At 30.3% G+C, this 27,537-nt stretch overlaps 1 protein-coding gene across 2 annotated transcripts in view; it reads left to right on the plus strand.

Annotated features, from left to right (window-relative positions):
* pard3ba (par-3 family cell polarity regulator beta a) overlaps positions 1-27,537 on the plus strand; it is a 193,638-nt gene that overhangs the window by 28,724 nt on the left and 137,377 nt on the right. For both annotated transcript variants that reach the window (XM_051111003.1, XM_051111009.1), the window contains exons 3-4: positions 9,177-9,345; positions 24,285-24,385. In XM_051111003.1, coding sequence (XP_050966960.1) covers positions 9,177-9,345; positions 24,285-24,385 — 270 coding nt within the window. The remainder of the gene's footprint in view (positions 1-9,176; positions 9,346-24,284; positions 24,386-27,537) is intronic.

Below are 27,537 nucleotides of genomic sequence, written 5' to 3' on the forward strand. Positions count from 1 at the left end.
AATATCCAAGAATTTTTTTTAATTTATTTATTTAGAATATTTTATTTTATTTTATTTTATTTTATTTTATTTTTTATGTCCACTGACCATTTTATTTTATTTTATTTTATTTTATTTTATTTTATTATTTTCAGCATTTGCTATTATATAAAACAATGTCCGCTGACCATTTAGTCAGCTTGTCTCATTTTATTTTATTTTATTTTATTTTATTTTATTTTATTTTATTGTCAGCATTTGTTATTATATAAAACAATGTCCGCCGACCATTTAGTCAGCTTGTCTCGTTATTTTATTTAATTTTGTTTTGTTTTGTTTTATTTTATTTTCAGCATTTGCTATTATATAAAACAATGTCCGCTGACCATTTAGTCAGCTTGTCATTTTATTTAATTTTTTTTTTTTGTATTTTATTTTATTTTATTTTATTTTTTCAGCATTTGGCTGTTATATAAAGCAGTATCCACTGACCACTAGTCGACTAGTCTATCCCTAATATATATAAACATATAATATATACATGAAATAAACCATATCAAAATCTATAGTTTTGTACCATTGTACCGTACTACTTTGTCTCTAGTGTCCACTCAAGTCATGTTCTCTCATTATCTGACACTTACCACTATATTACTGCCGGTTTTCAGGATTAGGCTCCAGTGTGTATAGTAAAGTGAGGTGTGTGTCTTGCTCTCTCTCTAACACACACACACACAGACAGAGGCACATGCAGAGCTGTAGGTGTGTTTGATTAGCAGAGGTCAGGCGTCGTGTTCTCTTCAAAGGCTGTGAACGAGGTGCTTCATTTCCTGAGTGTTCACAGCCTGTCTCTGCGTCTCCAACACTTTGTTAAAGAGGAATTCAACTGAGAATAGAAGTCTGTGTGTGAGAAGCAAAAACGGCAAGAAAAAAAAAAGAGTGAGAATGAAGTGTACAAAGAATACATTGTTAGACTCCAGCATCACAAATGAGAAAATAATAAAACATTTTTACTTCCTTATCAAACAGTCATCTGTTATCATACTGCTTTATATTAAAATGATAAGCCTTATTGCTTATGGAAAATGGCAGCAACAGTAATAAGATAAGACATTAAATCCATTTAATAATTTTTTTCATGATATGGTTTATTTGCATATCAATAGGCCGTATACAGTTGCCAAGCAACATAATGATCACAGATCATTCTATAAACGAGTGATTGGCACATTAATATAGAATCCAATTGTTATGCAGTTGCATTTATGTCTACATCAGTTTTGAATTTGACTTATCCAGTTAGATTTCTTTGGTTATGTTTATAGAATATTGTTTATTTATATGTGCATTTCTTTATTTATGCTTTTATTTGTTCATGCACTTTCATGCTTTTTTATTTTAATATTTAATTTATTTGCTTGTTTGTTTATTCATGCATTTATCTATCTGTCTATCTGTCTATCTGTTTTATTTGTTCATGCACTTGCTTGTTTTTTTTAAATATTGTGTTTATTTGCTTGCTTGTTTTTATTTATTTATTTATTTTAATTTATGCATTTATTTAATTATTTGTGCATTTATTTATGTGTTTGTCTGTCTGTCTGTCTCTGTCTATCTATCTATCTATCTATCTATCTATCGATCTATCATCTATCTGTTTTATTTGTTCATGCACTTGCTTGCTTTTTTAAATACTGCGTTTATTTGCTTGTTTGTTTGTTTTAATTTATGCATGTATTTATTTGTGCATTTGTCTGTCTGTCTGTCTATCTATCTATCTATTGATCTATCGATCTATCTATCCATCTATTTATCTGTTTTATTTGTTCATGCACTTGCTTGTTTTTTAAATACTGTGTTTATTTGCTTGCTTGTTTGTTTGTTTGTTTGTTTGTTTGTTTGTTTATTTATTTTAATTTATGCATTCATTTAATTATTTGTGCATTTATTTATGCATTTGTCTATCTATCTATGTATCTATCTATCTATCTATCTATCTGTCTATCTGTCTATCTATCTATCTATCTATCTATCTATCTATCTATCTATCTATCTATCTATCTATCTATCTATCTATCTATCTACCTGTGCTTTTATTTTTTCATACACTTGCTTGTTTTTATTGCAAATATTGCATTTATTTATTTTATTTTTATTTTAATTTATGCATTTTATTTATTTGTGCATTTATTTATTTATGCATTTGTCTATCTATCTATCTTATTTTTTTAATGTTGTGTTCATTTATTAGATTAGAATTTTAAATTCTATCTATACACTTGAAGAAAATGTGATCCACTATTAACATATTTTGCACTATTGTTGCAGTTTAAGGTTATTTTATGTCTATTGTATGTTGGCATGTGTATTTTTGTTCGTGAGATGCCCTGTTTTAGGCTGTAAACTCTCAAGTATGTGTGTGTTTGTGTTTTAGTGGTTACCCAATACCCTCCGGGGTGAAAGCTGTGGCCCAGGTGCGTCTTTTTGAGAGGTAATCTCGCACATCTGGAGCCGATGTTCAGCGCACACATGGCGGCCGATCTCAGATTAGTCTGTCCTGCTCCTTAATCCCTGTAATTCCAGCCCTGTTTGCACTGCATCACCCACAATCACATTCCTAGGATTTTACCTGTGTTTGTGCGTGCCGACTCACCGTCCGTTTGTGAAGGCCTTAGTGCAGGTCACACGGGTGTGATTGATGTCGATGCCCCTCTGAGGACGATCACTGTGGGAGATTTAGAGAGAATTTTTGTCAGGTTTATTTGTCATCTGAAGTGAGAGAGGAGCGCGAATGAAGAGATGGAAGACTATGCAGTGAACAGGAACAAATATTAAGCATTGTGATTTTAAAAAAGTAGGACTGCGTGCTATAAATACAGAATCAAGTCATAAAAAGTTTTTTAATATATAATGCAGAATGTCAGAGAATTTGGCAAAAGAAAATTACTATTATTATCGCTATTATTGCTCTAATTCATTTCTTAGAGATTTATTTTTCTTTTATAAAAACTGAATTTTAAAATTAAAACTGAATTTTTTTTTTCCAAATCCTAGTGACTCGCCTACACTTTTTTTAAAAGACGTCTTACATCAACTTGTTACAGGTGATCCTGTTCTCCACGATAACTCTCAAAATCATTAACATTTAGTCAAATAAACGGCTCATTCACTAGCAGCGGCGAAATCCTGTCGTGACCTAGGCGCTGATTGGCAGGTGGGGTTGGCATGGTAACAGGATCGGTCTCTCATTAGCATGCAGGTGGAGCAGGTAATGGATTACAAGAGGAAGTGACATTAGTCAGCATTGTTTGACATTATGTTTCCTCAGGCCAGTATCTGCGTTTGAGCAGAGAGAAGAGAGGGCGAGATGCCTGCTAACTTGAATGCAAATCAATTCACAGATTTTCTCACAAATGAGAAGAAAGTTTGTGCCAGCAGTGAATTTAAGAACTTACAATAATTGGATTGGCAATTGGTTCTTCTCCGTGTGGCCTGTTTGTCCATTTCTGTATCTCATACTTTTACTGTAAATGGCTCAATGTGTCTTTTTATCCAATTGTGACTTTATATTTCAATTTGTATTTGACATGATTTTGACATTATATGCCACAATATGACTGCCTCACTTTTTATGTTACAATTTTTCCTTTATATGCTACAAAATTCATTTGACCTCACAGTAGTGACTTTAGACTTTAGTGACTTCAGTATCGCTTCATCTGACAACTCTGACTTTATATATAGTAATTGTGATTTCATTTTGCACATTGTGGCTACATTTCAGTTATGAATTTATATGCAAAAATTGGCTTTATACGTCACAATTTTGACTTTTTATATCAATTTTGAATTTAAATCTCACAATTGAGACTTTATATCTCAGATTTTAATTTATATGCAACAATGTGACAATCTCACACTTTTGAGTTTATATCTCACACTTTGACCATATGCCATGTGACTATATATCACAGTTTGGAGTGCATGCCACAAAATTGACTTTCATAGAAAAAACATCACTGGTGTGCATCTTGAGACAAAACAAAGGCACTGATATATTTTAAGATCAGACAGTCCAAATTTCTTTTAGTTGAAACAGCTCAGACTGACATTTTAGTCTGGGACTAGGCTTAAGCCTTGTCTGTGAAACCAAGGGTGTATGTCACAATAAGAATTTTTTCATACATTACAGTGTGACTATTTTTCCTCTTTACAGTTTTTACAATTACCCTGAGGTGGAAACAAGTTTCCATGCTTGTGGTTGAGTTGTTGACTTAACAAGCAGTGACTAAACAGACAGACCAGTTTGAGTCTGGCCTCCAAGGCTACATAACATGACATCTAATGATCTAGAACAAATTTAGTTGAGCGTTAGAGGATAACAAGCAAATATTTAATGCTTGTTTATGTCTTTAACACCTAACCGCTCGTGGCGGGGTGCTCAAAAACAAGACAATGAATGTGTACTCTACCAGTCAAAAGTTTCTGAACAGTACGATTTTTCATGTTTTTTTTTTTTTTTTTTAAGTCTCTTTTGTTTACCAAGCCTGCATTTATTTAATCCAAAGTACAGTAAAACAGCAAAAGTTTGAAATATTTTTACTGTTTAAAATTTTAAATTTAAAATAACTGTTTTCTATTTTAATATATTTTAAAATGTAATTTATTCCTGTGATTTCAAAGCTGAATTTTTAGCATCATTACTCCAGTCACACTGTAAAAAAAACACAATTTGTTGAGTCAACTTAAAATAATTTGTTACCCTGCTGCCATAAAAAATTTAAGTTCAGTCAACTCAAGTAGGTTGAGTCAAATAGTCAACTTGAAATGTTAAGTTGACAACTTTGAGTTGACTATACAAAAATTTTGGTTTGTTCAACTTAAAAGCTGGGTTTGTTACTCAGCTGCCTTAAAATTAAGTTGAATCAACTAAGTTGTCACTTAGTACAACTTAACATTTCAAGTTAACTAAACTTTTTTCAGTTGACTGAACTTAAAAAATTTAAGGCAGCCACGTAACAAATTATTTTAAGTTGACTCAAATGTTTTTATCAGTGCATGATCTTTCATAAATCATAATATAATCAAAAAACAGTATTATTATTATTGTAAGTGTAATGTTGAAAACAGCTGAGTAGAATTTTTTCAGGTTTCTTTGATTGCACTGTAAAAAATAAAAAACACAATTTGAGTCAGCTTAAAATAATTTGTTACCCTGCTGACTTAAAATTTTAAGTTCAGTCACATAAAATAAGTTTAGTCAACTTGAAATATTAAGTTGTACTAAGTAACAACTTAGATATTTGTGTTTGCTAAACTTAACAGATGGGTAAGTAACCCAGCTGCCTTAAAATTTTAAGTTGATTCAACTCAAATATGATAAGTTGTCACTTAGCATAATTTAACATTTCAAGTTGAATAAACTTTTTTTTTTTTTGAGTTGACTGAACACTTTAAGATGACTCAACAAATTCTTTTTCACAGTGTAGAGAGTTCAGAAGAACAAAATTTATGTGAAATCTTATATAAATGATAGAAATTATAAATGTCTTTATCATCACTTTTGATCGATTTAAAGCATCCTTGCTAAATAAAATTAAAAATATATAAATAAAATAAATTAATTAATTAATTATAATGACTTCAAGCTTTTGAATGGTATAGTGTATAATGTGATAAAAGCTTTTATTTCAGATAAATGCTGATCTTTGGATCTTTCTTTTAATCTTCAGCGAATCCTGAAAAAATTTACTCAACTGTTTTAAATATTGATAATAATAATAATAATAATAATAATAATACATGTTTCTTGAACAGCAAATCAGCATATTAGAATGATTTCTGAAGGATCATGTGACACTAAAGACTGGAGTAATGATGCTAAAAAAATCAACTTTGATCACAAGAATAAATTATATTTTAAAATATATTCAAACAGAAAACAGTTCTTCTAAATAGTAAAAATGTTTAAAAATTTTACTTTTTTTTTTTTTTTTTTTTTTTTTTGGATAAAATAAATGCAGGCTTGGTGAGCAGAAGAGACTTAAAACTGCATTTTTATAGTTTTAGGCTCCATGTAATTCAAATAGAGAGATGTCACCAACTCAGCTCAGCTATAGTAGTCTGCATTGACTTAATACAACACATTCGCAAATCCTCTCAGTGGTCGTGTCGTTGACGAATGCCTCTCGGTAGAATTGAAAAGCTGAGAGTGCGTCCGTGTTACGTCCCTCACGAGACACATCCGTGACCGGCCTGCCTGCTATTATGAGTGGAGTTTTCATTATTTTTTTGTTTTGTTTGCAACTCCGTGATTGGCTGAAATCGACACACGCTCTTTTGTGTGAGTCACACACCTTGAGGAATAATGTGCAGCGTGTATACACACAACCGCGGCGATGATGAATATCCCTCCCCGTTCGCTTCAGGCCCAGAAATAGAGTTTGATCAGGTATGAAGCACTTAGACGAAGAACCGCACAGAAAGACGGCCATCTATCAAACCCGTGGAGAAGTGATTCCCCGAGATTACTTTCTCCCTCTCTCAGATCTGGACGGTTTCTGTTTATTTTTCAGCGCGAGAAATGTCAGTTGAATCACACGGACCCGGGCTGGGGCGCGCGGCGCAATATTTCCCCATGATTGATGATGCGTATTCCTGTCGCGTGTCACCGGTTATTGTTTTCCTGAAAAACAGTTACGGATGCAGATGACTTCATATCGCGCTTCCGTCTCACCCTCCCGTGCGCGTTACCTGCGCTCGCGGCTGATGTTCCCTGGCGTTTTTTGCCTTTCATTAAGCCGTTGTTTCCTCTGCCAGGCCTTTGACGTGATTGGAAAGGCGAGCGTGGGCAAAGAAGGGAAGCGCTAATTCATTAGTGGCTGGCGAATGAATTCATCAGCTGGCCCTGCTTTATGGCCGCTTGTCAACGTGCCAATCGGAGACGGTCAGAGAGCGCGGCACGCGCGAACGTATTCTCTCTCATTACCGCCGACGTCCTCTCAGCTCATAACACTACCGTGACATTATGTTTGACAGCTTCTGATTCCCTTGTCACATCTAATTTGAGCACTGATGCTTAACGCTGTGCTCACAAACACAGACACCTGTCGGCTCGGGGTTTATTTTTAATTTCATTTCATATTTGTTTATCATATATATGCCTGTCGTGTTTGTGTGATCGTAACTGGTAGGAAAGAAACTGTAAACTCGGCCGATGGGTTTCATACACAAGCTCTCAGCCGTTACGTTACAGTCTGTTCTGTGACAATTACCGTGTGGTTGTGGTGTAATGTGTCTAATTATTGTCTGATGGCTGTGTATATTAACTCGTTAGTAATTACTTATTACGTTTTGGCCCGTTTGAGGCACCTGCTGGAGTAATAGCAACTCTCAACAAAACATGAAGAGAAGTGTGTACATCTTTTTTTCAGTGTAGCAGGCTAACATACCCTTTGCAGTGTATTTGCAGTGTGCATAGTGTGTGCACTGTTGGATAAGTTTCTGTTTGCATGGAAAACAGGATTACCTGTATTTGCCAACATGTCAAGAGCGTACAGTCCAGGGAGCATTGTATCCCACAATGCAATGCACTCAACCTGACCTTTCCAGCGTGGCGAATGAGCCATAACATCACGTTTTAAATTTTCTCTTTTCTTTTCTTTTCTTTTCTTTTCTTTTCTTTTCTTTTCTTTTCTTTTCTTTTCTTTTCTTTTTACCAATTCAATTCATTTTGATTGGACTGCCAACATCAATACTATATATATATATATATTTAATATAAATAGTAAAGTTATTTTATTTAATTTTATTTATTTTATTTTTTTATTTTTACCAATTCAGTATTTGTGACTGGACTACCAACATCAAGACAAAATATATATTCATGTTTTTTTTTTTTTTTTGGTTGGTTAGTTTTGTTTTGATTAAATTAATAAAGTTATATAAAATTTCAATTATGCTTTTATTTTTGTTTTGTATTCATTAAAATATTTGTAACTTTGTTTTATTTCATATAAATAATAAAGTTTTTTTATTTTATTTTTGTGATTGGGCTTCCAGCATGAAGACAAACAAATAAACAATAAATAAATAAATAAATACATATAATTTAATTTAATAATTTATTATTATTATTATTATTATTATTATTATTATTAACTTAAATTAGGTTATATAAAATTTAAATTAAGCTTTTGTTTTTATTTGTTCTTTATTCATTATAATATTTGTAACCTTTATTTTTATTTCATATAAATAATACAGTTGTTTTTATTTTATTTTATTTTATTTTATTTTACCAATTCAATTCATTGTGATTGCAACATCAAGACAGAATATACGTTCATGTTTATTTTGTTTTGTTTCATTTTGATTAATTTAAATTAAGTTTAAGTTTAAAATATCTGTAACCTTTATTTGTATTTATAAATAATTTCATTTTTAATTATTTTATATTATTTTATTTTTTTTAAAACATCAATTTGATTCACTGTGACTGGACTGCCAACATTAAGACAAAATATATAATCATGTTTTTTGTTTGTTTGATTGTAAAACAAACAAAATATATATAGTTTTTTTATGAATATTGTTTTATTTTAAATTGAGCTTTTAACCATTTTGTATGTTTAACTTTGATATCTTGCCATGTGATATAGTGATTTCTTGCATTCTGATATTTTGCAAATGTATATATATATATATTTTGGGGGCCACTGTAAATCATCCAGTCTTTCTCATACTGTACATCCAAAGGAAACTGCAGCTATTCTTCCAGTCTTACATTCATAGTAAATTTTGAAGCATCTATTATTAATATTGGCCTGTGTTATTCAGGGCTTTGCTCTGAGTGAGAATGAATTATAAATATTACGTTATAGTACAGTGGCACTGATCAGCCATTCTGCCTTTCAACAATCAGATCCTTGTGCTTTTTTTGTTGGGTACACTTTTGAACTTACAAACTTCCTGCTGGTTAAGTGATTTATGTTATGGATTTTCTATAAAAACAAATAAGGAAAAACAGTTTTATCAGTGTACACACACTAGTACATGTAGTTCTTTTTGTTTTCTGCATTGTGTCTCTTGTAATGTCCTTGTTAAATAAATGTGATTTGTATAAACAGTATATGTTTTATCTGTTTGTTTTGTTTGTTAGTTGGTAATGTTTCTGACTTGTGTTTGTCTGTCCTCAGCTGAAGGCTGTGTATGAGAAGATGGAGCTCCAGCAGAGGGCGATGGTGAGTCCTGGGGGGAGTGTGGCGTCCGGTCACTCCAGCCCAAACCCCTCTGAACCTGAGCTCAGTGTCCTGCAGCCCTACCTGGGCAGTGAGATAGAGGTCACCCCCTCCACCCTCAAATCAAGTACGTATGTCAGTGCTGTGATTCACATGTCCACATCAGTCACACAGAAAAAACATGAATGATAGGTATTTTATTTTATTTTATTTTTCATTCATAATAGATTTTTCTTCCAAATGAGTACAGTCTTGGATCTTATAAATTAGATGGTCAAGGTGAAATTGGTTCATTCAAAAATACTATTATATATTTTTATTTTATTTATTGCATTATTGTTGTATTTATTGTATTCATATTAAATTAATGTATTTTTATTTTATTTTATTTTATTTTATATTATTCGTAATAGATTTTTATTCCAAATGAGTGCAATCTTGGATCTGATAAAATAGATGGTCAAGGTAAAATTGGTTTATTTGAAAATACTGTTATACATTTTTATTTTATTTATTGCATCATTGTTGTATTTATTGTATTCATATTAAATTAAATTAAATTAAATTAAATTAAATTAATATTTTATTTTATTTTATTTTATTTTATTTTATTTTATTTTATTTTATTTTATTTTATTTTATTTTATTTTATTTTATTTTATTTTATTTTATTTTATTCGTAATAGATTTTTTAATTCCAAATGAGTACAATCTTGGATCTGATAAATTAGATGCTCACTGTAAAATAGGTTTATTTAAAAGTAAATAAATATACATTTTTATTTTATTTATTGCATCATTGTTGTATTTATTGTGTTCATATAAAATTAAATTAATGTATTTATTTTATTTTATTTTATTTTATTTTATTTTATTTTACTCGTTATAGATTTTTGTTCCAAATGAGTACAGTCTTGGATCTCATAAATTAGATAATCAAGGTAAAATTGGTTTATTTAAAAGTACTATTATACATTTTTATTTTATTTATTACATTATTCTTGTATTTATTGTATTCATATTAAATTAAGATTTTATTTTATTATTTTATAGTAGAGTCTAAAAATCTTGGATAACATCTAATTTTATATCTTATAAGATTTTGGTCAGGGTGAAAATGTTGTTGATCGAAATTCTAAATTGTTTTTAAAATATGCATTTTTAATTTTGTACTGTATTTGTAATTATTTAATTTAATTTCTAAACCTTTTTTTTTTAAGTTAAGTTTTTTTTTTACTATTATTTTATTTTATTGTTGTTCTTGATGCTTTAAATCTAATTCAAATTAAAAAATGCTATTATAAGTTACATTAAAATATTTATATTTAATTTATTGTATTAATGTTGCTTTTTATTTTATTTGATGTTATACTGAAACTTCGATTTTGGTCAGATTTAAAAAAAAAAACTATTTAAAACAACAGTAGGTAAGTGAGATATATTTGTGGGTTCAGTTTTGAAACCCTCAAGCCTCTAAGGGTTAAACAATACTTTCTTTCCAACATAAACAAGTGTCTTTGATTTCCAGCGACCACAGACCGAGCGAATAGAGAAAACATCTGTATGTGTACATCGGCATGAGTGTGTGTGGTGGTTTTAGAGTGTGTGTGGTATACAGTTGTAGATAGTAAATGTGGATTGTTTTCATAGTTATGTGTGAACTCATGTGCATGTGTGGTTGCATTAGCAGCAGCCCATAATTGAGCTGATGTGGTGTGTGCATATGTGTTTGTGTGGCTTACTGTTAACTCACTGTTTTGTATAACGTATTGGAACAACATCAGGGTGAATAAATAATAACAGAATTTAAATTTTTGGATCGCTGTCCCTTTAAGACTCCTGGGCGACCACCCATAATGTCCTAGCAGCAGATTTGTGACTATTAAAGTGGCTAACGCTCGCTCGATGTTTGACTGTCACAGCTGTATCAATTCAAATGAATGCAAACGTTACACTTGCCATTTCTGAATCCATCATTGTGACTGCTCACTCAGCCTTGCCCTGGCTAACCTTCCCATAATGCTCCTCTCTGAAGCCAGACTGGAGGCAGATGTCCCTGTGTACACCTCAAACACTGCCATGTCATTACATTACAAAAAGTCCACCGTCAGCTGCACACACAATGCTCGTCTCGCTCATTTATCAATTAAATGATGCCGGGGACAAAGGAACCGTGCCCAATGTAGTTTAGTAGCCGTGCCGTAGTGCCGGTGTGTGTGTGTGTGTCAGCACTTGGGATTTGTTGTTGAAACGCAGCCGAGGCGATAGGGAAGTCAAAAAGGAGTCTTATTGAATCAGTTGCACTAAAGAGGAGGAAAGGCCTTCACGGGATCAGGGTTAACGTAATTAGTGTGTGTGTGTGTGTGTCTGGGGTGCAAACAGGAATAATGGCAGCATTTGAATGAGTTCATGCTTGGCCGGACCTCGACTGAGTTCTGAACAGGGCACTGCTAATCTGGTTAGTAGATGTGGATGTATGGGTTTACGTTGCTTTACTTTGAGGACAATTTGTTCTCGGAAGTTTGCTATAAATGACCAAACATCTTGTTGATTTTTTTTTTTTTTTTTTTTTTTTTTAAATATTTATTTTAATATTAATATTTATCTTTTTTTAAAAAAAAAATTATCTAATATTTTGTAGTTTTATTTTATTTCAGTAGCATTTCATTTTATCATTGTCTTCTGTTTTGTGTTTGTATTTATTTATTTATTTTTGGTCAAGTTAGTCCCTAGAATTTAGCTGTTTGCTTTTAAGATCAAATGTCATTCATATTTTTAATTTTTTGATGATATAACATTTCAAATAATCTATAAATAAATATAAATATTATTTTATTTTTGTATTTTAGGCCTATATTTTGTGGTTTCATTATTTATATTGTATTTAATTTGATCTTTTTTGTCCCTAGAAACTTTTTCCTTTACGTTTGTTGCACCAAACATCATTCATATTTTTATTTTTGATGCTATTAAATTTTAAATAATATATAAATGAATATAACTATTATTTTCTTTTTTGTAATTTAAATTTTGTAGTTTTATTTTATTTAAATTGTATTTGATTTTTATTATTGCCGTTTTGTTGTGTTTTCTGTGTGTTTTTTTATTTTTTATTTATTTTTTATTTTTTTGGCAAATTTGTCCCTAGAAATTTGGTTTTTGCTTTTAAGTTTGTTGGACCAAACATCATTCATATTTTTTATTTTTAATGCTATGAAATGTTAAATAATATATAAAAAAATATACATATATAAATATTAAATCTATATTAAATATTTAATATATTAAATTGTAAAACATATATAAAGGAATATAAATATATATAATTTATTTGCATTCATATTTTTTATTTTTGATGCTATTACATTTTAAATAATATATAAATAAACATAAATATATATCATTTATGTGCATTCCTATTTTTTTTTTAACATTTTTAATGTTCTGTTTATTTATTTTGCTTTTAAGTAATCTTTTTTGTATACATCCTTATTTTTAAATAATTACTTTTAATATAAAAATACAATTTATTTTCTTGTTTTTTTAAATGGGATATTTAATAATAGTTTAATAATATTTAATTTTATTTTAATTCTAAAAATAAATAGGGTTAGCTTATAGAAAAAGAGCTTTATATGGGTCTGAAAATGGAAAAGAAAAAGTTAGGTGTTGTCAATATGTGTTGCTTTAATGAATTTTTCTTTATATTCCTTGTAGTGAATATAAGGTAAACGAATAATGAAATATGGCAACCAGTATTTTTTGTTCTTTTCACTAAACCTACAACCCAGTATTTTGAAAAATATCCTACTTGAATGTAAATTTGCTGTCAGCAGTAGTGTCTGCAGGCAGTGGCTGTGTTGTTGTGTTAATTTTCAGAGTGTGAGCTGCTGTTTTGACTTAGTTTAGCAAAAAATAGATATAACTTAATTGCTTTGTTTTGCAACAGTGTTCTCCAACAGTGGGTCTCTGAGGGTTAACCAGAGCACAATGAGATTGGCCAAAAACAAAACTTCTAAGCCACTTTGGCCTTTATTCTTACAGGGGGCGGGGCATAAGAGTGAGTGACAGGTGGTGACTGCTGAATAAAGATGGCTAGAGAGGGGCAGTGAGTCATTGCTCAGTCTGTGGGTCAAAGACATACATTAAAGCTCTGAGTAAATGTGAGGTTAAAGAGGTGGAGATGAGACAGAGGATGATTGGCAGCGTGACAGATGTCAGTCAGAGCTCAAAGAACCGCCCTCACACCTGCTGTACACACATGAGAGAGAAGAGACACAAGAGATGGCTTGAATACGCAATTTAGCATTTTAACAAACACAAGTAATTGTGCCACATGTATTGTATATGGAAGCTGTTTTTAACTTTGAAACAGTATGCAATAATAAACTTTTCAAACTGTAGTTTGATGCTTTGTTGTCCCATGACCCCATTAAAATCATGTTTACGTGTTAAAAATTTTGAAACAAATCTCTTGAGTTAAACAAAGAAAACCATAGGAGACATGAAAGCATCAAGGAAATGATGAATGAAGTTACTGAAGGACAAATTTGTCTCCAAAAGTTTGCTATATATGCCCATACATATCATTCAGGTTTTTCTTTTTGATTACAATTAAATGTAAATTTAAATAGTAATTATTTTATTACGTTTTATTTTACAAGTGTTGTAAAATAAATGTAGTTAAATTATTTTATTTTGCTTTACTTTTAGTTATTTTTGCAAAGCAAACATTTCTATTATTTAGCAAAAATATTTTCAAAATATTTAAAAATAGGTAGTTCTTCTGCCAAATAGCAATGTCTTGAATTTGTTTATAAGTTAGATTTTGAAATTGTTGAAATTGTTATTTTTAGCTATATGTGATCATACATATCATTCAAGTTTTTCTTTTTGATTTTAAAAATTATTTATTTTTTTAAAATTATAATTATTTTGTTTTATTTTTAAATTATTATACAGTTATTTCAGTTTTATTGCTAAAACATTTATGCATAATTATACTAATTTTTTGTTAGTTATTTATTAAGTAATTTTAGTTAAAGTCAACTTTTTGTCTTTCTTTTTTTTTTTTTTTTTTTTTTTTTTTTTTTTTAAATTTATTTAACTTTAAGTTATAATTGCAAATCAAACATTTCTATTATTTAGCAAAAATATTTACAAATATTTAAAAATAAATAATTATTCTGCCAAATAGTAAAGTCATGAATCTGTTTATCTTATAAGTTAGATTTTGTTGTTATAAGTTGAAATTGTTGTTGTTTGCTATATGTGACCATACATATCATTCAAGTTTTTCTTTTTTAATTTAAATTTTAAATAATTATTTAAGTTTAAAATTATAAAATATTTTCATATTATCAAAAACATGAATGTGTAATTCTACTTTTAAATGTAAATTATTAATTAAAATAATTTAATAATAAAATTAAAATTATTATTAAAAATTTTACAAATTTTACATTTAAAAAAGTCTACATTTTAGTTAATTAAGTTATTTATTAAGTAATTTTAGTTAATCAAGTCAACTTTTCTTTTTTTCTTTTTACAATTTTAAGTAATTTTTGCAAAACACACATTTCTATTATATAGCAAAAATATTTTAACAATGTTAAAAAAAAAAAAAAAAAAAATATTAAAAAAAGATCATTCTTTATAAGATTTTGGTCAAGTTGAAATTGTTGTTCAATTCATTCAATATCATTCAAACTTAATTTTATTTTTAAATTTATTTTAAAATTACATTTTTAAAGAATTCCAAATTAATTCTTTTTATTTTATTTTTTAATTATTTTCCCAAAATAGTAAAGTATAGTATAGTAAAGATCTGTTAATATAAATATATTCTATGAATATAAAATTAAGATTCTACAGCATTTTTTTAACTATAAATTGCTGTTGTTTAAGACGTACACAAAAGCTTATTTTTCTTGTAAGATCTTGATGCATTCAAAGATATGTGATCGGTTGTCATGGATAACAGTCTAACCATAGGCGTCACATTAGTGCATTGCACTTTAAACAAATTAGACCTGCTGTTCATGTTTATTTAGTCAGCACATAAGGAAAGGATTGAGGAAAGGGTTTTTTCAGATGTAATTATGGAACGCCGCTTTGTTCCGCCAACCAGTTTGTTCCTGCTCGAGCCGTAACAGCCCTCACAAACAGGGCAAATCTGTCTCAGCTCTGACTGTCTCTGCGGCATGGCGCTATGATTACAGCGCCATCGATCCCTGACCTACCCGCTCTCATTACACACACACACAAACACACTCTTTCACAGCTCCCAGCAGCACCTGAGGTGGGCGGCCGCTCATACCTGTCAGCCATCGATTACCAATAAGACAGAATTACAGGTTAACAGACTGTCGATCTCAAACTTCTCTTCGAATTTGGTTCTTTTTGGTAACATTCAACCGGCTGAATATCTCTATTTTTCTCGTAGCGGCTCGACACAGATGGGAATAACCGCAGCGTAGAGCCGTGACAAACAGACGACGCGTGACTAAAAGAATGTGCCTGCTTGACCCCGTTTCACATGGCAGACCTCTCAGGGGTCAAAGGTCAAGAGGATTCGCCATGCTGTCCTTCATCCTGCAAGTTTAAGCCCAGATTTAAGAGCGGTTTTCTTATTGCTTTGGAATTGTAGTTGAGTGGGAAGCTACGTGAGGCGTGTAGATGAATTTGGGACTTTTCACTTGACCTTTGTGTTGATTTTTACGCCAAGAACATATTTGACAGAAGTATCTCTATTCAAACACAGCACTTTATTCAAGATGGGGAATTTCCATTGTAAATATATTAGGTTGATGAAATCCAGACTCTGAATTCTCCCATAGTTCCTCACCACATAATCTTGGCCCGTATGCTCGAGGCGCCAGATGTGTTTGCATAATTTTCTTATCTCTGTAACCACTGAAAATTAAGATTATTTGCAGTTATTGATTGTTTTGGAAGGAAAACAGTGCTGTTAAAGGAAATGATGAATTAAGTTACTGAAGGACACATTTTTCTCCCAAACGTTTGCTTTATATGACCATACATAGAATTTTTCTTTTTGATTTAAAATTTTTAAATATTTAAAATTTTAAATAATATTTTATTTTATTTTCATTTTAGTTAGTTATTAAGTCAAGTTTAATTTTTTTTTAATTGTATTTAATTTTAAATTATTTTAGCAAAGCAATTCTTAATAGTAAGAATAAAATAGTAAAGTCCTGGATCTGTTTATAAGTTAGAATTTGTTCAAGATGAAATTGTTGTTGTTTGCTTATTAAGATTATTTAAAATTATATAAAAATATTTATTCGCAGTTATTGATTTTTTTTTTTTTTTTTTTTTTTTTTTTGGAAGGTAAACAATTCCATTACTAAAATGTAACACGAAGCATCAAGGAAATGATTAATGAAGTTACTAAAGGACAGGTTTTTCTCCAAAAGTTTTCTCTGTATGATCACACGTATCATTTTGAGTTTTTCTTTTTGATTAAAATATTTAAATAATATTTAATTTTATTTATTTGTATTTTATTTTATTTTATTTTAAAATTATTTAAATTTTATTACTAAAAACATTAATGCGTAATTCTACTTTTAGTTCATTTTAGTTTAATTTTTTTCTGAGCTTGTTATTCTCTTTGATTAAATTTAAATAGTATTTTATTTTATTTTATTTTAACATTATTTTGAAATTATTTAGAACATCTTTCAATTTTATTACTAAAAACATTAATGCATAATTCTACTTTTAGTTAGTCATTTTAGTTCATTTTAGTTTAATTTTTTTTTTTTTTACATTTTTAAAATTGTATTTAAGTTAGTTTTGCAACGCAAGCATTTCTATTATTTAGCAAAAATATTTACAAAATATTAAAAAATAAATAATTCTGTCAAATAGTAAAGTCTTGGATCTGTTTCTAAATTAGATTTTGGTCAAGATGAAATTACTGTTCTTTGCTTATTAAGATTGTTTAAAGTTATATAAAAATTATGATTATTTCCAGTTATTGATATATATTTTTTTATTTAAACAATCCCGTTACTAAAATGTAACACATAATTTATTAATTCGTTTATTTATGTATTTGAAGTTGTTTTGTGTTTATTTGTATTTGTTTTATTAAATTAATTTCTTAAATAAATTATACAAACACACACTTCAAACAAAAACTCTTTTAGTTAGTTATTTCTGAAAGTCAACTTTTCATTTTTTTTATTTAATTTTTAGTTATTTTTGCAAAGCAAACATTCCTGTTACTTAACAAAATGAAAATTTATATATAAAACATTTGTAACCATTACTGAGTAATTATTTTTTATTTATTTATTTTTTAATAAAAGGCGAACAGTTCTTATGAAAACATTTTTGAAATGCAGCTTCAGGTCTGTGGATGTCAAACCTTTAGTCTATTAATACTTAAATATTTTCTTACTCAAATGCTCTTTATTTTCAGCCTGATTACTCATACTGTGGGATTGCCTGTTATTTATTCAGCTGAATAGACTTTCATAGCACACTCTGAATATCTTTCTTTTTCTGGAAGATGAAACCACTAGAAGGGCCGTTCTACTCCTGCGTCAGAATAGTCAGTAATTGAAGGTTTTACCTTGAATCGCTCTGGTCTTTACAGATTTCCCACAGATTCTTACCTTTGTTGTTTCAAGGGGCGTAAAACCGAAATTAACGCCTAAAATTAGTTTTTTCCAGAAACATTCCTCTTGACGATTAACCTTGAGCCTGGAGTTTAGTGCCAAGCTCCACCGGGTTCTGCAGGTTTGAGGAGATTGATTGGAGTTGAGGGAAACTCCAGACGCTACACAGATGTAACACTCCTTTATGAGAATTCGTAAACATCACGAAGGTCTGAGAGCTTTAGGGTGTAGTTAGCGGCTCATGTTGAAGGTCTTATGGTGTAGATAAACGATGGCATTAAAGGTTATGGTTTAAGAGTTGCTCTAAGGTGGCTCACACACACAGGACGCAAACAAAACTCTTAAAATATAATGTTTATGTCTAGTAATAATGGTTACCAAACCTTCTGTCAGCATGTATGTCCACTCAAACGCAAAGCATACTGGGACATTTATCTAAACTTTCTCACATAAATGAACTCAACTCAGGCTTGAAAAGAGTTTGGGTTTCTGTCTAGGTCTCTTCATTAGCCTTATTAAGTTGGCTTAAGAAAGCCTTCTTACTGAAATGCTATTTAAACAACTTCTTCTTCTTCTGAGACAAAATCTGTCGACACTAACTCCACCTGAAGCTTTAACTCTACAAACTCGACTTACATTGACTGAATGTTCAGATGATCCAAAACTATTCAAACCCCAACTGTCAAAAACTCCCAGAATCCCTTGAGACTCAATGAAGCTTCCCTTCGATGTACTGTATTTCTAATCCATTTAAACTCAAACTATAAACTATTTATATTTAAACAATCTATCTATCTATGCCTAGCAACTAGAATCATGCTAGCAACTTGCTAATCATGTTAGAAACATGCTAACAACATGCTAATCATGCTAGAAACATGCTAACATCTTGTTAATCATGCTAGAAACATGCTAACAACATGCTAATCATGCTAGAAACATGCTAACATCTTAATCATGGTAGAAACATGCTAGCCACTTGCTAATCATGCTAGAAACATGCTAACATGCTAATCGTGCTAGAAACATGTTAACACATTAACAACTTGTTAATCATGTTAGAAACATGCTAACAACATGCTAGAAATATGCTAGCATCTTGTTCATGCTAGAAACGTTAACAACACGTTAGTAACTTAATCATGCTAGAAACATGCTAATCGTGCTAGAAACATGCTAAAATCTTGTTAATCATGGTAGAAACATGCTAGCCACTTGCTAATCATGCTAGAAACATGCTAACATGCTAATCGTGCTAGAAACATGTTAACACGTTAACAACTTGTTAATCATGTTAGAAACATTCTAACAACATGCTAGAAATATGCTAGCATCTTGTTCATGCTAGAAGCGTTAACAACACGTTAGTAACTTGTTAATTATGCTAGAAACATGTTAACAACAGGTTAGCAACATGCTAATCATGCTAGAAACATGCTAATCATGCTAGAAACATGCTAGCGTCTTGTTAATCATGCTAGAAACATGTTAACATGCTAATCATGCTAGAAAAGTGTTAATATGTTAACAACTTGTTAATCATGTTAGAAACATGCTAACAACATGCTAGAAATATGCTAGCATCTTGTTAATCATGCTAGAAACATTAACAACACGTTAGCAACTTGCTAATCATGCTAGAAACATGTTAACAACGTGTTAGCAACTTGTTAATTATGTTACAAACATGGTAGCACCACGCCAAACATGCTAGAAATATGCTAGCAACATGCTAATCGTGTTAAAAACATACTAGCAAATCGCTAATCATGCTAGAAACATGCTAGCGTCTTGTTAATCATGCTAGAAACATGTTAACATGCTAATCATGCTAGAAAAGTGTGAACATGTTAGCAGCTTGTTAATCATGTTAGAAACATGCTAACAACATGCTAGAAATATGCTAGCATCTTGTTAATCATGCTAGAAACATTAACAACATGTTAACAACTTGCTAATCTTGCTAGAAACATGTTAATCATGCTAGAAACGTTAGCAACTTGTTAATTATGCTAGAAACATGTTAACAACAGGTTAGCAACATGCTAATCATGTTAAAAACATGTTAACAACATGTTAGCACCTTGATAATTATGTTACAAACATGGTAGCACCTCGTCAAACATGCTATAAATATGCTAGCAACATGCTAATCATATTAAAAACATACTAGCAACTCGCTAATCATGTTAGAAACATGTTAACAACATGTTAGCAACTTGTTGATTATGTTAGAAACGTGCTAGCAACTTGATAAACGTTAAAAACATACTAGCAACTCATTAATCATGCTAGAAACATGTTAACATGTTAGCAACTTGCTAATCATGTTAGAAACATGCTAACAACTTGCTAATCGTGGTAGAAACATGCTAGCCAGATGCTATAAACATGCAAGCAACATGTTAACAACTGGCTAATCATGCAAACAATTTGCTAATCATGTTAGAAACATGTTAACAACTTGTTAAATTATGTTAGAAACATGCTAGCAACTTGTTAAACATGCAAGAAATATGCTAGCAACATGCTAATCATGGTAAAAACACATACTAGCCACATGTTAATCATGTTAGAAACATGTTAGCAACATGCTAACAGCTTGCTAATCATGCTAAAAACATGTTAGCAACATTCTGTCTATATATCTATCTATCATCTCTTAGACTGTATTGCCTTCAAAACATTCCAACTTTAACCTTTTAAAACTACTTTAAACTTCAAACTATTTCAGACTGAAAACCATCAAACTTAAAACGTTTTAAAACTTCTTTTTAAACTTTCTGGTCCGGCTTTCTCAAGTCAAGGTAAAGTTTTTTTTAATCTAGTTTCATGTAATATCTATATTTCATCTCATGTGCACGTCAGCATTGAAATAAAAGGAAATATAGTTCAGTAGTTCAATTTGGAAATGGCCCTAATGAGCTGCAAAATAAACTCAAACAGTACACCAATGACTTTCCTAATGAAGTAGCTACTACAGCAGATGTGTTAAAGCTTGCTTTTGGTTCCAGTACCTTATTAAAATGGCAAAAAGATGACTTCTGGGACACACCGACTTTACCTGAATCAGAGTTTCTGTGCTGGTGTGATCAGACCAAAAGGCTTTTTGATGATTTCTAGTAGCAGACTGAAGGATTTGAGCAGTCTTTGCTGATGGAAGTGTCTGTTTGACAGAGAAAATGGAAACTTTTTTCAGTCACTGTGCTTGACTTTTTTTTTTTTTTTTTTTTCTCTATCTCTCTCAGTGCGCTTTTCTTGATCTTTTCAGGGTCAGACTTGCTCTGTCTGCTAATTGTGGCTGGCAGAAGTCCTCAGTATTATGTTCTGTCGCTTTTACCAGTACATGCAAGATAATTAGTTCTTGTCAGTGTTTTGAAAGCTGCTTTAAAACTACTTGACATTTGTCTTGACAACTGTACTTACTTTAAAACTTGACATTCTGCAAGCGGCTTATATTTTAAAAAGTGTATATAAATTGTACATTGTACAGTATCGCCGGTAAGCTCTTTAAAATGTTTTTGAAAGTCTTTTATGCTCAACATAACTATTTATTTGATTAAAAATACAGTAATATTGTAATTTACTGTATGAATATATTTTAAAATGTAATTTATTCCTGTGATGCAAAGCTGAATTTTCAGCATCATTACTCCAGTCTTTAGTGTCACATGACCCTTCAGAAATCGTTCTGATATGCTGATTTACTGCTCAAAAAATATTTCTAATTATTATCAATGTTAAAAACACTTTTAGAGACTGATATTCTTTTTATTGATTCTTTGAATATATGAAAAAAAGTAAATAACTACATATATATATATTTTTTTTATTTCAAGCAGACCTGTATTTATCTAGGCTAAAAAAGGCAAAATGCATTTAAGGAAGCAATATCTTATAAATTATGCGACTATTTTAATTTAATTTAATTTTGCTTTATTTTATTTTATTTAAAGCAGACCTGTATTTATTTTAATTTCATTTCTTTTCATTTCATTTTATTTTATTTTTTACATTTATTTTATTTTATTTTGTTTTATTTTATTTAGAGCAGGCCTGTATTTATCTAGACAAAACAAAAAGGCTAAATGCAGTTTAAAGAAGCAATATCTTATAAATTGAGAATATTTTTATTTTATTTTATAAATTATGTGGCTATTTTAATTTAATTTAATTTTATTTTATAAACTATGTGGCTATTTTAATTTAATTTTACATGTATTTTATTGTATTGTATTTTATTTTATTTTATTTTATTTTATTTCAAGCTGACCAGTATTTATGTAGACTAAATAAATAAATAAATAAATGCAGTTTAAGGAAGCAATATCTTTTCAATTATGTGACCATTTTATTTTATTTTTTATTTTATTTTATTTTATTTTATGTTATTATAAGCAGACCAGTATTTATGTAGGCAAAAAAAGGGTCTAAATGCAGCTAATAAAGAAGCAAGGAAATAATTTATGTATACAGACCTGTTGTGAAATTGGCAGAAATTTTGCTTTACTTTGCTTTACTTTAAACACAAAAGGAGCACTTGTACTCAAATATAGGTGAATGACACACAGTGTAATTAAAAAACACTATGTAGTGCAAAAGGCTAACCTCTGAATGACGTAGTAGACACTGTCGCTCATTAGAGTGGATGAAATTTGCTCAATGCTGCATAGTTAATATGTAAATGTTGGACAGTCATATGCTAATATGCTCATTAGTGTGGTTACTGTTTCTGAATTGTTTCTCACATTTCTCAGCTTTGTATATATATGATACATAGCACTCCGGTTTCTCCCGATTCAGCTCCTTTAATCGTTTCAGCAGCAGTGACCTTGCTACCGCCTGCGTTCCACACATTTGTGTAGTTCAGGTCCTTGAGATGTCACAGTGTCTCCGGCTTTATCTCAGAAGGTCTTGGAGATCCTCTTCAGTATGGAGGCCAAGGACATTCTGTTGTACAGTCCTGATATAAAACTCCCTCATTGCATTTTTCCGAGATTTTATTTTGTTCCTGTAAAAGACAGAGCTGATTTTGATGGAGTTAGCATCCTGTTCCCTTAGCCGTTTTCTGCTGAGTCTAGCGATGGCTCTAGCACTTTGGCGTTTGTCCCTCTTATGGAAACCAGACAAATGCGTGTGATGGGAGACGTTTGGCAGGATTGATGAATGTGTGTTCGGAAAGCTGCTCTGACTCAGTCAGATGTCTTTGTGCTTGTGTTGCGTGAGTCTGCATTGCTGTGCTTTCATGTGGTGAGTTTAGTGTGAATTTAATTGTGTTTTATGATCCAGTGTTTGTCTGAAAAGAAAAACACTCCTGGTGATGTTCAAATAGTGACCAGCTCTTGTCTGTCTGAAAAGATCAAGTCCAATAATGGAAAGTGAGACATAAAAAGAACTGCTCAAATGTACTTTTTTATGATGAGTTATTCAAAATTAACAAATGAAAGAATGCATGGACAAAGAAGTTAATATATAATGTATATATTGTGTGTGGTACTAAATTCTATACAATTTATATAAAAATGTATATTAATTATATAAAATTATATATAGATCAAATGGACTACCATGCTATTTACATATAACATTATAACAATATTATTAACAATTTTATATAACATATATCATTTTTATATTATACAATATAAAAAAAAATAAAATAAAGTGAAACCAAAAAAAATAAAATAATATATGAAGTTCTATGAAGTTATATAAAAATGTATTGCAAAAAAAAATCTTACACACACACACACACACACACACACATATATATATATATATATATATATATATATATATATATATAGCAATTTAATACAATTTATATAATATTTATATAATGAAATATTTTCAAATGTTATAAAATTTATATACATTTTTGTTTATTACAAAATAAATAAATATATACAAAACAAATAAATAAATAATTATATAATTTTTTAAAATAAATTTGATATAATTTTTGTATAATTTATTTAAAAAATATATATGTATATATAGAGAGAGTCAAAAAAATTAAAAAATTAAAAATAACTAATTTTTCAGCTAGTGGCCAAAGCATAAAAGCAGCATCTCATTTTCATTTTAAAGTACTAAAGTAGCAAACTAAAACTTAATCTTAATAAAAAATAAAAGAAATAAAAAAAAAAAAGCTAATAAAAATGACAAAACACACAACAAAATGGAAAATATTAATAGAGTCTAATTAAGAATATTAACAAAACCTTTGTTAGTATCTCAATGATATTCAGATAACAATGTTCGGTGCTATATGATAATATCCTAATATCATGATATTGCTACAGTGCTTTTTCATGTCTAAGTCATGTTTTACATTTCACCTATGTTGTATAATGCAGAATGATTCTATTTTAGATGTTTAACTGTATCCTTTATTTATTTTTTCCCCCATCAGCCACACCTCTGTCCGTGCGAAGCAGCAGTGACCCCGCCCTCGCCCCGCCCCTGGATGTCATTTCATTGGATGCTGAGGACATCAGCAGACCCCAGTCCACTGTGAGTAAACACATACCATACACTGACATTTAATAGTGTCTGGGAAAGTGTCATCTTTCTTTTGTCAGTTGTTACAGTAAATGAAATCCAAATTTGTATTGTGCTTTTGGTGGAAGCAGTACTTTTAGTTCCCAGTCTTTTGATGTGTTTAACCTGTCCTTGTTTGCAGAGTTTACACTAAACAGTGAACATTCATGGTCATATTGTAATTGTGTTTAAGGATGACCTTTTAGCTCTGCCATCCTTGTTATGTTTCTCTCTTCCATTGTTGTTTTCATCAACAAAGCTTTTACAGGCTATATATATCTGTCTTTCATTCTTTGTGTTTGAGGTCGTCTATTAAACGGCTCTTTTTTGCTCTGAGATTTAGACAGACAAACAGCATATATACTACCGCTCAACTTTGGGGTCAGGAAGTTTTATTTTCTAATATAAAATAATACTTTTACTAAGTGAAGATGCATTTATATGATCTAAAGTGACAGTAAAGCCTTAATAATGTTCAGAATGAACAAATATTAACCTTTTTAACATTCCTAATAACAGTAAATGTTTCTTGAGCCACAAATCAGCTTATTAGAATGATTTCTGAATGATCATGTGATACTGAAGACTGGAGTAATGATGCTGAAAATTCAGCTTTGCATCACAAAAATAAATTGCATTTTAAAATATTGTCAAATAGAAAACAGGTATTTTAAATTCTAATAATATTTTTGATTTTATTGCATTTTTGATTAAATAAATACAGCCTTGGTGACCCCAGAATCATACTAAACTTGTATGTGTAGTGTAAGTTTTAAAATGAGGGAACAGTGTTTAGGATTTTTCTCACACAGAAAGCCAACGCAGTATATTTTAATTCTGAGTGTGACATTTTCTAAATTGTACTACTTTCAGGCTCTTGAAAACTGCTGAGTATCAGGACTACATACATAAAACTGTCCAATATCTCTAAAATATTAGCATCAAACGGGAAAAGAAAGTGAACGGCAATTGTTAGGAATTCATGGGGTGTCTGCAAAATTACGGCTCGCGCAGACGCTCGCACACATCCGTCCCAGATGGCTCTGAGTGACAGTAATCATTGCGGTGCGCTACTCAATGACAGGGTGAGGGCACGCTAATGCATCAGCGGCAGCACTTTTGAGACGGTGAGGATTCATAAATATATGCGTATTCTCTCTGCACCCAAATAAATATCTGCTTCTGTCAGTGCCACCGCTGCAGATTCCACTTCCTCCTGCAGGACTTCTTCAGCACTCCTGAGAATCAGGTGACGCTTGTAAAGGATTCTTGGAGACTCTAGTTCCAGATACATTACTGACATGATTTATATAAATAGGACGTGATCTGGATCAACATTTCTTTCAATCAATCAGTGCCTAGTCAGAGGCCAGCTTAACCTTAGATGATTGGAATGCTATTTCTGGCAATGCATGAAAGATCTTGACCAGACCTGATCAGTCTAAACCCCACTGAAAATGCTAGTTTGATAAGAATAACTATTAATTTAAGTAATATTATAATATTTTATGTTATCCTAAATAGATATATGCATGTGTCAGTGTTGATAAGTTTCAGACAGTATCTTGGAAAATGGAAAATGTACATTACAGGTCAAAGTTTGGGTTGGGTAAGAAATTTTTTAATGTTTTTGAAAGAGGTCTTCATTTATTGCAAAAATACAAGAAAGAAACAACCAACCACCAAATAAATGATCAAAAAGCTAAACCAGCAAACCAAGGAAACAAACAAACAAACAAACAAAAAAAAACAAGAATAAACTAACCAGTAAAGCAACTAATGAATAAATTAACAAATTAATGAAAGAAATAATAAAGAAAGAAAAAAATGAATATTGTGTAAACTACTGAAATAAACAAAAAAATAAACCAACACGAGTAAGTCAAAGAAAGCAAGAAAGAAACCAAAGAAACAGGCAAACTACAGAAAAAAACGAAGAGTGAAAAAAAAAAAAAGAATAAATAAAAAATAAAACAAACAAATTAAAAAAAGAAAAAAAAAAAAATAGAGAACAAATCAAGGGTAAAAAAGGTGAACAGACAAACAGACAAAAAATAAACCAACCCATGAATAAATAAAAGAAAAGAAAGAAAGAAAGAAAGAAAGAAAGAAGCCAACAAACCAAAAAAATCGGACAAATGACCGAAACATACAAAAAATAAAGCAAAAGTAAACCAACCCATGAATCAAAATAACGAACGAATGAACAAACGAAAGTCAAACTACTGAAACAAACAAAAAAGAAACCATGAATAAAACAACCCATGAATAAATCAATAAAAGAAGGAAAGAAACAGATAAACGATCAAAACAAACAAAAAAATAAAGCAAGAATAAACCAACCCATGAATCAAAGGAACAAACGAACAACGAGCAAAAGAGCGAAAGAAAAAAACAGAGACAGGCAAACTACTGAAACAAACAAAAAATAAATTAAGAATGAACCAACCCATAAATAAATGAAAGAAAGAAAGAAAAAGAAAGAAGGAAACAAAAAAAAAATGAAGAATGAAAAACTAAAGTAGATAAAAGGCAAATTAAAAAAAGAAATGTGTAAACTATTGAAACAAAAAAAAATTACCAAGAATAAACCAACCCATTAATAAATGAATGAAAGAAAGAAATGAAGAATGACTGAAAAAAACAACAAACCAAGGACAAACTACCAAAACAAACAAACACACAAAAAAACAGGAATGAACCAACTAAAGAATAAATAAATGAACAAACAAACAAATTAATGAAAGAAAGAGAAAAAACAAGAATGAAACAACCAACAAATTAACAAACTAAAAAAGGCAAACCAAGGAAACTTGCAAACAACGAAATCAAATAAAACTGTATACCAAGAACAAACCAACCAATGAATAAATGACTGAAAAACAAATAAAGTAAACGAAGTAAACGACTGGGCAGATTTTTCAATGGCTTGTCCCCAGATCACAGCATTGTATGAAAATCAATTAAAGGTCCGGGGTGTTTATTAGAGTGCTAACCATAATTACACATCTCATGTTCATGTTTATGTGTGCTGGAAGATCTAGACAACCTCCTCAACACATCTGATAATCATCTCGTCTTCAGACCCACAAAGCGGGTGGAGAATCACCATCCTACACTCATAA

The sequence above is a fragment of the Labeo rohita genome, chromosome 1 (genome assembly GCF_022985175.1).
Source record: "Labeo rohita strain BAU-BD-2019 chromosome 1, IGBB_LRoh.1.0, whole genome shotgun sequence".
Taxonomy (NCBI): domain Eukaryota; kingdom Metazoa; phylum Chordata; class Actinopteri; order Cypriniformes; family Cyprinidae; genus Labeo; species Labeo rohita.